Source organism: Papio anubis, chromosome 11 (genome assembly GCF_008728515.1).
Source record: "Papio anubis isolate 15944 chromosome 11, Panubis1.0, whole genome shotgun sequence".
NCBI classification, from domain to species: domain Eukaryota; kingdom Metazoa; phylum Chordata; class Mammalia; order Primates; family Cercopithecidae; genus Papio; species Papio anubis.
This window is the reverse complement of record NC_044986.1, coordinates 9,545,161-9,558,995: the sequence shown is the minus strand read 5'-3', so window position 1 is coordinate 9,558,995 and position 13,835 is coordinate 9,545,161. Positions and strand designations below refer to the sequence as shown.

The 13,835-nt window shown below is 45.2% G+C and overlaps 1 protein-coding gene across 2 annotated transcripts in view; it reads right to left on the bottom strand.

The window, feature by feature from the left end:
• Positions 1–13,835, bottom strand: part of CPXM2 (carboxypeptidase X, M14 family member 2) — a 146,261-nt gene that overhangs the window by 19,369 nt on the left and 113,057 nt on the right. For both annotated transcript variants that reach the window (XM_003904374.5, XM_009215569.4), the window contains 3 exons: positions 6,603–6,726; positions 4,246–4,442; positions 2,705–2,884 (listed from right to left, as the gene is read on the bottom strand). In XM_003904374.5, coding sequence (XP_003904423.3) covers positions 2,705–2,884; positions 4,246–4,442; positions 6,603–6,726 — 501 coding nt within the window. The remainder of the gene's footprint in view (positions 1–2,704; positions 2,885–4,245; positions 4,443–6,602; positions 6,727–13,835) is intronic.

The following is a 13,835-nucleotide window of genomic DNA, read 5'->3' as shown; positions in this document are numbered from 1 at the left end:
CTAAAGCACTATACTTTGCTATAATCCACAAATTTTCATATGTAATCTTTTCATTATTATTCAGTTCTAATTATTTATTAGTTGTCAGTATTTTTTTCTTTGACTTATTCTTTAGAAGTTTTTTATTTTCTAAATACATGAAGAAGTTTTCATTAATCTTATTACAGTCTTCTAGTTTAACTGTATGGTGGTGAGACCAAGGTCTGTCTGATACCTATTCTCTGAAATTTGTTGAGATTTCCCTTATAAGCCCAATTTATCATCAATTTTTTTAAATGTTACAGGATTACTGAGAAGAATATTCTCTAATAATTGGTTATAGAATTTTTTTTTATTTTTTGAGATGGAGTCTCGCTCTGTCACCCAGGCTGGAGTGCGGTGGCGCCATCTGGGCTCACGGCAAACTCCGCCTCCTGGGTTCACGCCATTCTCCTGCCTCAGCCTCCCAAGTACTGGGACTATAGGGGCCCGCCACCACGCCCGGCTAATTTTTTGTATTTTTAGTACAAATGGGGTTTCACCATGTTAGCCAGGATGGTCTCGATGTCCTGACCTCATGATCCGCTGGCTTCGGCCTCTGAAAGTGGTGGGATTACTGGCGTGAGCCACCGCGCCCGGCCGTCATTGGTTATAGAATTCTTACAGGTCCCTTATGTCAAGCCTGTTAGCCTTGTTACTCAAATCTTTATCTTTGCTGATTTCTTATCTATGTAGTGTATCCACAATTGAGAAAACTATTGGTGATGATAGAATTGTGTAATTCTCCTTGTAGTTCTAGACAACAAAGTCAAATAACTAAATTCTAGTCTAAAAGCAAAGACTGAACATCCAGAGACTCTGCACAATTGTGCTAAAAGGATTGCTTAGCTCTTACAGCCTAGTGGCTAAGAAAGCCGGCAACCAAATTCCAATTTTGGTCTAAGTGTTCCCAAAGTATAACATAGCTTGAATTGTCAACTTTGCCTGGTGTCATTAGGATGTTAGGTGGAAAAACAAACAAATGAGCAAAAAACAACTAAAACAGGTTATGTGGGAAACATAAGAGCAGATTTAGAAGACAGAAGACTCAGGGGCCTCCCTAGTCTCCTGCCCACATCAGCACCCTTGGGCATCCTAACTGAACCAAGTGGCATTGCTGCTGTCTGTCTTCATCACCCCACTGCTCACTTCCTGAGGGCCTGGATGACCCTGGACCGTCAGTCACTAAAGGAGCCCACCCTGCTGCTCCTCCTCCAGTAAGTGGCACCCACATGTGCTGTGCTGGGGCTGGAATGCCAAGGGAGAGCTGCTGTCCTCTCTCCAGCTCCCTTTAATCCCCAGTAGGAGAAGTCCAACCTTTTGTTGTTGTTGTTTGTTCGTTTTGAGCTTGCAATTTGCTTGTCTAAAATATAGCATTTCCCAGCCTTCCTTGCAGTGGCTGATACCATGTGCAACTGAATTCTGGCCAGTGAGAGTTAAGCAGAAGCATTATGTAGAACCGCTTATAGGAAATTGAAATATCTGAGAGAAGAACTTTTTCTTTTCCCCAAGCCCTTTCTCTCCTGTTCCTTCAGAGACATGACAGCTGGAGCACCAGCTGCCACCCTGGATTATGACCTTGAAGATAAGTGCCACATGCTGACATGGCAGAGACAGAGACAGAGATGAATCTTGGGTTCCTCATGATTACCAGGCTTCCACTTGGCTGGTCCTTGGCTGGCTTCCAGGGTACTTTCACGTGAAGAAAGAAAGAAACTTTTACCTTGTTAAGGCACTATTTTGATTTTTTTGTGGCTGCAGCTGAACCCAACACTAACTTATATATCAATAAAGGTAGAACTTTTTTTTTTTTTTTTTTTTTTTGAGACGGAGTCTCGCTCTGTCGCCCAGGCTGGAGTGCAGTGGTGCGATCTCAGCTTACTGCAAGCTCCGCCTCCCGGGTTCACGCCATTCTCCTGCCTCAGCCTCCCGAGTAGCTGGGACTACAGGCGCCCGCCAACTCGCCCGGCTAGTTTTTTGTATTTTTTAGTAGAGACGGGGTTTCACTGTGTTAGCCAGGATGGTCTCGATCTCCTGACCTCGTGATCCGCCCGTCTCGGCCTCCCAAAGTGCTGGGATTACAGGCTTGAGCCACCGCTCCCGGCCAGAACTCTTGAAGAATGTTTACGATCGAAGAATCAGAGTACGGAGCTCAACTATGATGCCCAGGAAATACAACAAGAGGTACGGGAGAATTATTTCTTCTACAACATACTCTTTGTAAAACAAGACCTAAGAAATCTGGGGAAATATTTCTCATCTAATTTCATTTTTGTTTCCAAAGAAACACCACATGTAGTAAACCCAAGGGGATGTACTAAAATAAAACTAAGATATATTAAGCAACCAGTAAGGGCTAAGGATAATTTCTTAGTAATATAACCGACAGTGAGAAAGATATTAAAGGTAGTAACAAACATGTGCAATTCAGGGGAGATTGTTTTGGTTTTGAACCTCCACGTGCTTGTTAAGACATATAATTAAATGATTTCTCCTCTACGAAGAATCTCCTCAAATATCCACCTAAAAGGTAGTTATTATCTAGCACACTTATCTGCTTTTGGAGAAAACATGAAAGAAAAAAAATGGTTTTGTCTCTTTCTTAAATGTCCTATCCTCAGCAAATACCAATGGGGGTTAAGCCTGGCCTTTTGCTGCTTTATAGATGAGGGGTATTTTGACTCACCGTGGCATTTTCTGACAGAAACCACTCAGGGATTGCAATATAGTGATTGGGAACTTTCCTGGGGCCGTTCTGTTGATCCTCTGCCTCCCAGAGCAGCGTGTTTAAATCAGGAAAGTTGTTGTTGATGTCAATTCCATCGTGGGTCCAGCGTCCCAGGGACCAGCCTCCCAGCTCCGAGCCCTGGAGACAAGTGAGAGTGTGAGGAAGGCACAGGCTGCATTCAACGCGGACCCTCTACCATACAAGATGCATCTGTCTCCACTTCCCCTTGGGGGAGGGTCTCTAAGCCTCTGGATGCCCTTTGACCCAAAGATGGCATCTAAAGGAGAATATTGAAAAACTTCCTATTAATATCTGGTGGGTGGTAGATAGTTCAGTCAAATTACTCCAAAGAGGGAATTCAGAGAACCACCCCTGCCACATGGAAGTGCTTAAAAAAGCATTAGGTTCCTTCTTCCACCCCTACCTTCCTCTCTTCCATACTGGCCAGGTGAACCTCTGAGTAGCAATGAACTCATCATTGCAGTATCACTGGCCACCATAGTAATGCATTCTCCCTTCCTGCCCATGATTCTGGCTCACTATTTAGCAATGCAAATTCCTAACTGACTATATCTGCACCAATAAATGCGACCACATTTCTATACTGTAAAGCTTGTATTTGATAGGTACCATTGTTTAAATATAATTTTCCATTTTACTCCCAGGTATTGTGATATATCACTGTCAATACACAACACAACATAATACTAACTATACTCTATGTTCTCTTTATACATAATTCTGTACATGTGCATATTCTATACAAACCTATAACCTAAATATGTTCTATATCATAATTGGAACATAAAATATAAAGAATATATCAGAATAATAAAACAACTTCCTCAGAAGACTGATGAGAAGATTAAAGGCAATAATCAAGGCTAACACATGCCATGATTAAGTGCTTAGCCAACATAAAGTGGTACTACTGGATTCCATTATCGTTATATATATAGCAATACTGCTGTTCATCTTCACTTCCTCCAGTTTGTCGGCACGTCCACCTCTCAAGGCCACCATCATTCTCAGTGCCTGCTTTGCACCTTTCCTAAACCTTGTGGGCTTCCCTGCCTCGGCAGAGACACTCAAAAATAAAACTCGTGTGATCAGGCATGGTGGCTTACACCTGTAATCCCAGCACTTTGGGAGGTCAAGGCTGGCGGATTACCTGAGGTCATGAGTTTGAGACCAGCCTGGCCAACCTCCTCTCTACTAAAAATACAAAAATTAGCTGAGTGTGGTGGCAGGCGCCTGTAATCCCAGCTACTCAGGAGGCTGAGGCAGGAGAATCGCTTGAACCCAGGAGGCAGAGGTTGCAGTGAGTGGAGATCATGACACTGTACCCCAGCCTGGGCGACAGAGGGAGACTCCGACTCAAAAAATAAATAAATAAAGCTCATAAGGTGGAATTTTGCATAACCCTAGAGCTGGGCATACTCTGGAGCTGGGGCCTCACTGCCCACGTCCTATTGGGTGAGATGGGCCAGGGCTATTACCCCTTCGTAGGCCTTCTCGTAGCCATCGGGGTTGAGGGAGGGGAGGATGTGAATCCGCGTCTCCTCCACCAGGTGGACGATGCGCGCATTCCGGGCCAAGTACTCCTGGCACAGGAACTGCACCAGCAGCAGCAGCAGCTCCCGGCCTAGCACCTCATTGCCGTGGGCCCCCGCGATGTAGTGGAACTCGGGCTCACCTTTACTCAAAGACAGAGAGAAGCACAGGTTCATGTTGAAACACTTAGGGCCAAACAGTGCTTGTCACGTTGTGTTAGGGGGAAAGTCTTGAATAATATAAGCTTACCGTTTTAGCCCTATTTGTTCTTTCAAACAAACCTCTAAAATGACATCAGGACAACTGTCTTATTCCCAGAGAGTCAGGTATGTAAGAAAATGTATAGAAAAATCTGATATGACACCTGTCACAGGGTAATTATGTCCATTCTTACTTACCAAGAACCGATCAAATAGCATAGTGCTTAGGGCTTAACATTTACAAGTTGAGCACAAGCCATAGCAATCAGTGCCTCTCTTTTGGGAGGCAATTATTTTTCTTAAAATAACTTCCTATTAAGTTTAACAAAGACAAATGAATATAAGCAGAAAATAGTCCACCAGGGCAAATCAGCAGTGACGCAGTGTAAAGTGGGCTTTCTTTAGGTATTTTTTCTTTCAAAGCTCAGCTTTTAAATCTTAGGGTGCTATGGTTTAATGTATGTGCCCCCCTAAAATTCATATGCTGGAACTTAAGATCAAATGTGAGTATTAAGAGGAGGGGCCGGCCGGGCGCAGCGGCTCACACCTATAATCCTGGCACTTTGGGAGAGGGCTCCAGTGCAGGAGTTCAAGACCAGTCTGGGCAACATGGCAAAACCCTAACTCTACAAAAAACAAACAAAAAAAATTAGCTGGGCATAGTGATGCACACCTATAGTCCCAGCTTCTCAGGAGGCTGAGGTGGGAAGATTGCTTGAGCCCAAAAGGCAGAGGTTGTAATGAGCCAAGATCATGCCACTGTACTCCAGCCTGGGAGACGGAATGAGACCGTCTCAAAAAAAGGAAAAATAAGTAAAAGAGGTGGTCCCTTCAGGAAGTGATGAAAAGATTACTCCTCTTATAAAAGGGTTCCAGAGAACTAGCCAGGCACTTTTGACCTTCTGCTCCTGCCATGTAAGACAAGAAGGGGTCTTAAGAGGAACAGCCCTCACCAGGCACTGAATCTGCCCATGCTTTGACTTTGGACTTCCCAGCCTCCAGAACTGTGAGCAATAAAGTTCTGTTGTTTATAAATTTCCCAACCTCTGATATTTTGTTACAGCAGCCAGAAAGGACTAGGGCCTGGCATTTATCAGTGTTGGACTCAAGCTGACAACACATTTCCTTCCCTCATTGGCAAAGCTGCTACTTTTGAGGAAATGTGATTTTACCAGAAGATAAAGTTTTTATTATTTGAAATAAACACCCGCCAGGTGCAGTGGCTCACTCCTGTAATCCCAGCACTTTGGGAGGCCAAGGCAGGCGGATCACCTGAGGTCGGGAGTTCAAGACCAGCCTGACCAACATGGAGAAACCCCGTCTCTACTAAAAATACAAAAATTAGCTGGGCATGGTGGCACATGCCTGTAATCCCAGCTACTCAGGAGGCTGAGGCAGGAGAATTGCTTGAACCCAGGAGGCAGAGGGCTCCATGAGCTGAGATTGTGCCATTGCACTCCAGCAGGCAACAAGAGCAAAACTCCATCTAAAACAAAACAAAACAAAAAACCTCCTGAGAGGAACTCCTGAGACTTTGATGAATGTTCAAGTAAATCAGACAAATCTTTGTACTTAGATATCAGCAGATTTCTAAAGAGCTCCCAGATTTACCAAAAAGAGAAACAAAGAAGCCCATCTGACCTATAGAGGTGCAGTCTGGGGAGTGACTGAATGGGAAATGGCTGAAAACAGGAAATATCTAAAAATAGAATTGAATTTTTTTAAAAAGCGGGAGAAGCTCCTCTAATATGAGCCATTAACGATCAGGGAATCCTGAAGGAGGAAGAAGTTCTGTCCTGCCCACCTCAGCCACTTTCTTCTTTGGCTGTTGTGGTTGGTCTCAGAGGTGGACGACAGAGAATGAAATATGCTCCCTTTGGAGAGAAGATGGGTATTTCCAGTGTAAATAATTCTATAGTCCATATCATAAGATGAGTGGTTCACAGAGCCAACATGTGCAGAATCTGTCTACGTGAGACAGCAGTGGTGTGGACAGCTGATGCCCTGTGGCATGAATCTTCTCATAGGGTAAACAATCTCCTAACTGTTTACATGGGTACCAAAGATGAAGGGGCCAAGCATCCCAGAGGGGCCCTTCTCACCGACTTCGTGCTCCCCAGGGTGATCGGAGATCTCCACAGCATACAGCTTCAGGCCCTGGTGGCTTTTTCCAATATTGTAAATTCTGGTGATATTGGGACACATTTCATTCACAACTTTCATCAACTGAAAAACAAAGTGAATCCAAAACTCTAAGCATTGATGACTATGCACTAAAAGGACAGAGCTCCCAAGAAGACGGAAACCTCTTGCTTTCCTCCACAGCCTCCCAAGTGCATCCACATTCTGCACACCCCAGCTGCTATCGCCTCTACCCAGAACACTCTCCTTATATCCCTCTGTCCTAGATAATGCCTACTTTCCTTCCAGCACCTGCTCTACCATCACCCGCCTAGGAAGAAACTCCTGGCCATTGCCCCCATCCCGTCCCATACTTTCCGCACCCCTTGGTTGTGGCTATCACTTCCTGTTATCCTCCAAATGTTTATGTCCCCCAGAATCCATAGGCTGAAACCTAATCCCCAATGCAGGAAGAGCTGGGCCCTCTAGGAGGTGATTAGTTTCCTTATGAAAGAGGCCCAAAAGAGCTTGTTTGCTCATCTGCCATGTGAGAAAGCAGCACATCGATGGCCCTGTGAACCAGAAAGTGAGCCCTCACCAGACCCTAGATCTGCCAGTACCTTGATCTTGGACTTTCCCGCCTCTAGAACTCTGAATAGATTTATGTTATTTATAAGCTACTCAGGTTACAGTATTTTAGCATGAATGGACTGAGATACTTGCTGATAGGGTTTGGCTGTGTTCCCACCCAAAACTCATCTTGAATTGTAGTTCCCATAATCCCCACATGTCATGAAAGGGACCAGGTGGGAGGTAATTGAATCATGGGGGTGGTTTCCCTCATGCTGTTCTTCTGATCGTGAGTTCTCACAACATCTGATGGTTTCATAAGGGGCTTCCCCCTTCACTTGGCATTCATTCTCTCTCCTGCTGCCCTGTGAAGAGGTGCCTTCAGACGTTATTGTAAGTTTCCTGAGACCTTCCCAGTCATGCAGAACTGAGTCAATTAAAATTATTTTCTTTATAAATTACCCAGTCTCAGGTATTTCTCCATAGCAGCATGAGAATGAAGTAATACACCTTCCTTAGTTGTGACTGTCACCTCCCTGGTTGTGGCTATCACATACTTGGTTGTGATTACCACCTCTCTGGTTATGGTGACATCTTCCCTGATTATAGCTATCACCTCCCTGGTTGTGGTTATCATCTCTCTGGTTGTGATCATCACCTTCTTCATTGTGGTTATCACTTCCCTGGTTGTGGTTATCACCTCCATTGCTATAGCTATCACCACCCTGGTTGTGGTTCTCACCTTCACTGTTGTGGTTCTCACCTCCCTGGTTGTGGTCATCACCTCCCTGGTTGCGGTTATCACCTCCCTGGGTGTGGTTATCACCTCTCTGGTTGTGATCAGCACCTGCCTTGTTCTGGTTATCACTCCCCTGGGTGTAGTTATCACCTCCCTGGGTGTGGTTGTTACCTTCCTGATCATGATTATCACTCCCCTTGGTGAGGTTATCACCTCCTGGGTTGTGGTCATCACCTCCCTGGTCGTGGTTATCACTTCCCTTATTGTGCTCATCACCTCCTTTTTTGTGGTCATCACTCCCCTGGTCATGGTTATCATTACCCTGATTGTGGTTATCACCTCTCTGGTTATGGTTCTTATCACTCTTATTGTGGTCACCACCTCCCTCATTGTGGTTATCAGCTCCCTGGTCGTGGTTATCACCTTCCTGGTTGTGGTTATCACCTCCCTGGTTGTGGTTATCGCCTCCCTGGTTGTGGTCATCACATCTCTGGTTGTTGTCATCACCTCCTTCATTGTGGTTATCACTCCCCTGGGTGTGGTAATTACTCCCCTGGTTATGGTTATCACTGCTCTGGCTGTGGTTCTTATTGCTCTTGTTGTGGTCATCACCTCCCTCATTGTGGTCCTCATTCCCCTGGTTGTGGTGCTCACCTCCCTGGTTGTGGTTCTTACCTCTCTTGTTTGTGGTCACCACCTCCCTTGTTGTGGTTCTCACCTCCCTGACTGTGATCATCACCTCCCTCGCTGTGGTCATCACTCCCCTGGTTGTGGTTATCATTTCCCTGATTGTGGTTATCATCTCTCTGGTTGTGGTTCATATTGCTCTTATTGTGGTCACCACCTCCCTCGTTGTGGTTATCAGCTCCCTGGTTGTGGTTATCACCTTCCTGGTTGTGGCTATCACTTCCCTGGTTGTGGCTATCACCTCCCTGGTTGTGGTTTTATCTCTCTCATTGTGGTCATCAGGTCCCTCATCATGGTTATCACTCCCCTGGTTGTGGTTATCACTTCCTTTGTTGTGGTTCTCACCTCCCTGGTTGTGGTTCTCACCTCCCTCAGTGGTGGTTATTACTTTTTAACTATGATTTCCTGTTTTCTTATTGCCCACTCACTACACTGCAGATCACTGAGGAGACAGACTCAGCCTTTTATCTTTTATGCCTGACCAAATAAATATATCTTAATATCAACTTTTTCTCATAATTTAATGAGCATCTACATTGTTGGGTTGAGCAAATACACACTGCTCCTTCCCTCCTGGAGCTTGCAGCACACAGCCAATAAGAGGCATGCAATGACCCAGTTCATTGCCACTAAGTAAGGAGAGCACCGGGTCACCATGACAACAGGAATCATGGGGTTAAACGGTAGGAAAAGCAGGCTTCAGCAAGGAAGTGAAATAAATACATGCTGTTTTCTGAATTTTGCCTTTTTAGTCAGCTCATCACACTGATAGCTGAGGTCTGGGAAAATGAGACCAGGGGCCAAAGGAGGTACCAAGGGCTCTGCAAGTCATAGGAGAAAAGGCTACCCTAACGGTCAAAGGCCAGAGACACCCTCTGCCTAGAGGTTGCCTTGCCTCGTGTCACTGAACGAGTACCTGTGAGTTCACTGCAAGTAGCTGTGATTTGCTAGGCTAAATTTGTTTATCAATACCCAAGTGAAAGAAGATCTGATTCAAAGGGCATCTCTTCATTGAGCCAGGCACCAGACCATGCAGTAGGGGCCAGAGGGCTCCAGGGACAGTTTCATGACAGTGTGTTAAAGACCAGGAAGGAAGCCCAGGTGCTGCAGAAACACACAGGAAGGCCATCCTGGTCAGGGTGGCCGGTGGGCAGGTGCCCATTAGGGAGGCCCGTGGCCTTCTGAAAGCTGAGCTGGAACAGGACAGAGGAAGGGCATAGCCCACAGTGGGGCGGTGTGGACCTGAATGCTTTCTAGCAAGCTGCCAAAAAATCGAATCAACCGAATTATCCATAAAATGTCCTTGTAAAGTGTAGATAAACAAATCTGTTGCAAATTTTATGGTGGGTTGAAATCTATTAGAACTGGAAAATTGGTATTATGTAAAATTTATGATACGTTGGAGTTATATGACTGTGTGCTTCATATGCCTTTCATAACACAACATTCTGTAATGACTGGGAAGAGTGGTTTAATGAGCATCAAGAAGCGTTTCTAAAGGAGTGGGAAGATTTACTGCTGCTATAGCTTGGCTTTGATGACATGCCTACGAGAGGTGACAGGTGCAGCCTTGACTTGGAATTCAGGGTCTAACTCTCTTACTACTCCAGGGGTTAAAACAGGCTTCCCTTTATGATAACTCACTTTGTGTCACAATATTTAGCTGAGAGAAAGCTGGCTACAAGGACTCTTAACAGAAAGACTCTACAACAGAAACCTATCATAAATGGAGAAGCAACATACAAAGGACATGTAGCTTCTACAGTCATCACCATGAAGACAGACACTGCAGGGACAGCAGGGGGCCACATATGAATAGCATCACGTTTTAATAAAAGACACAGTAATTACATCACCAATTGTGTTAACAAGAACAGTAAGAATATGCTCCATTTCTCTTCTAAGTCTTATCATCATGACTGGTGGGTAAAGTAGAGAAGACAGAGAAGATTTTTCCCATTCTACAGACTTAGAGACTAAGGCCCAGAAAGCCATCGAATAATTTACCCTGGGTCACCCAGCTGGGAGCAGGAGAAGCCAGGACTTTGGCATCTCAGGGCTCTTCCCACACCCCTATCTGTCCATGAAAGTGCAGTAGAGAAATGAGAACCAGTGCATCCCTGCTGCTTGTTTTATTTGCTGCACACTGTGACCATTCTGATGGCCATAGCATACTTGCCATCTCCTTTGAGACCCCATGTACTAGTCCTTGCTGATGCAATCATTCTCAGCCAACAGCATTGACCTTAGCAAATCCCATCTGGCAGGCAATTCACTGTCTTACATTGAGATAAGTGACTAGCTCTATGGACATAAAGCCAGGTGGCTCATCACGAACTAGGCAATGAATGCAAGCATTCAGCCCAGGCTGGCTTCCTTCACTGTTACCCCACCCCCTTCCAATTAGCTGCAGGAGAAATGTGCTGTCAGTACTAGTGATCACGACCTTGACACTGGAAGAAGATGTGCATCATCTTCCCTTGAGATGCACATTTAGCTATGGCATGGGGAGATGCTTGGGCCATGAGTCATCATCATCACCTCCTTATATTCTACCCACTATCACTGTACTTTCATAGCAGCCACACTTTCCCACCGAAGGCACAGTATTGGTTAACAAAGTGCATGCCACTGTGCCATGGTATCATAAGCATCTTTCCCACATGAGACCATGGGCCTTTGAAAAATCTTCTTCTCAGTGAAGTTTCTCTACAATTCTCTCTGCACAGTGGCCCTCTGCAATGCCAGGAAGCATCTCTCCAGTGGCTACCGGCACCATCAAAGACCTGGGTGGTGGCCCACTCTGCTCTTCTCAGCAAGGCAACCGTGAACATCCCCAGGAATGACGTTTCCCATTTAAACACAATTAATTCTTGTAAGGGAATATAGTTATTCTTGAGAGGGGTCAAAGATGGTTTTCTGGAGTTTGAGTCTTTGTGGTAAATGTTTGGGTCTTGATGATTTCAGTCAGAGTAAGGAATAGAATTTTCACCATGACCTTAGAGCATGTATTCTCAAAAGGGATGACATCACCCCAAGGGGCTGAAAATTGTGGCTAAAAAAGTCTTAGGTATTACGATGCTTTGTGTTCCCCCAAAGCTCAACCCTATCTAGCAAAATCCTATTTCTTAATATTTAATATAATGAGGGGAGGATAATTAAGAAAAGAAAAGAAGTCTAAAAACTTTCCCTAGGTGGGTAGTAATGAAAAAGAATGTTGAGAAACATCATCTTAGAAAGTACCAGGGTTTGCAAGACTCTTAGTCTCTTCAAGACTCTTTTCCCAACTCTGAGATAGAAATAAACTTTGCATCCTGGTGTCTACTGAATCCCAGGTTCTGCTGCTTCACTCTCTACTGAAGGAGAGAGAATCAAGAGCCTCAATTTCTGGCAAAATATCAGAGGGAAATTTTTCATAAAGATGGTAAAATGTTATGCACACTGACACTTGTTGTGGCATGTTTCATACTTTGTCTGTATTCATGAAAAGTTATTAATTGGGAGATATCCAAATGTTCCACAGCAGGAAAGAAGCTGAGAAAAGTATGATGCATCCACTCACCAGAACATTCTGCAACCTCACTATCACAATTATGAAGACAGCATGGAAAATGGCTAATGATCCAATATTCGCTGAGAAACACAGGGCCAAGATGTAACTATCCTCTCATCAAAACCGTAGGAATTCTGTGAATACAGAAGTTCAAACACCACATGGAAATGGGGAGAAAATGAAAACTGCCTTTTTTTTAGAGTAGTGGGTTCGTGGAGGATTTGTCTTTAGGCTTTTGGTTTGCATTTGATGCTGACACAATGTTGTTTATCCGGTGAATGCAAGTTTTGTTTTGGTTTGTTTGTTTGTTTGTTTTTTAAAGAGGAGAGTAGGGAAGAGGAAAGTTCTCTTCTGCCATCTTTCCTCATTTGCCTGAGAAACAGGCACCGCACCTTGCCCAATGGAAAAGAAATTCCAGAAGAAGGGAAGAGGGAAGGAAAGGAGTTGGGTGTATCTGAATGTGCAGGCTTGCTGCTCTGCCCTGGCTTCCTGTCCCCACAGGGTCAGGTTGAGCGTGGTACAAGTGGGTGGGTCAGCCATGGTCCCCACAGCCTGATGTCTCCAAGCCATCCTTAGGTGCCCTGGAAATCAATGTCATTAGATGGCTGCCTTCCAGCCCATGTCTGCCTATGTTACTTTTTTCTATCCACATCACATTGTCTACATATGGGCCGTCAGCCAGTACTTCCTGGGCGTTTGGGACCTGACAACACTGTGACCAAACCAAAGAAGGTCATTAACCTTGTCCTCAAAATCACTTCTTCCTTTTCTCCACAGAAGCACACCAGGCCCCTCTCTCTCCCCAACTCACTCCAATAGGTGACCTCCACTGGGCAGCCTGCCTCAGAAATGCCTCTCTTCTCAACCTTCTTCAGGCCCAGGGGCCAGCCCTCCCTACAACTTCCAGAAAGACAGCTCTGTGCACCTAAAGAACCTCCACAGACCCCCACGTCAGGATAAAAGCCTCTCCTGGCACTCAGGACCAGCCTCCTCCCAGCTACCTGCAAATTGTCACAGAACACACCTGTCGGCTCTGACCTCATGCCTTCACTCTTGCTATCCTCTCTACTCAGAGCACCCTCCCTCCACCCCTGCCTGGCAGTGCCAGCCACGCACGTTGGATGACAGCTGACCCCCTCTGCAACCAAAGCCTCCCAAACCAAGGCCAAGCAGATGGCTCCCTTCTCTCTCCCATCCCCCATGACTGTAAGGACCTCAAATACACACCTTGATCAAGTGCACACTATGGATGGTAAAATGACAGGGTCTCTTCCCTCATTGCCCCAAGTGAGGGAGACAGGCAATGTACACGTAAACCACCAACTAAGCAAGAATAAATTGCAACATACGCTATGAAGGTCCTCCGTATTTTCTTGGAACAATTCCCTTTCTCCGCCTTATAGTGTCAGTGTCAGGACTTTCTCCTTCCTCTCCTCCTCCTTTCTCCACCCAACCACCTGCAGCTCCCCTCTGCCTGGAACTGTGCCTTGCAAGTCAGTGCTGTCTGCACAAAAGAGTCACATGTCCCCTCATTATCTTCCTCGTACAATGCAATAAGGTTTTCTATTTTCACTTCTTGCTTCCTGCTTCTGTTTCTCATTTTTTTGGTTTGTTGTAAATGTCTCTTTCAATAGTAGGAAAAATGAACAAGTTTTTCCCGAGGGA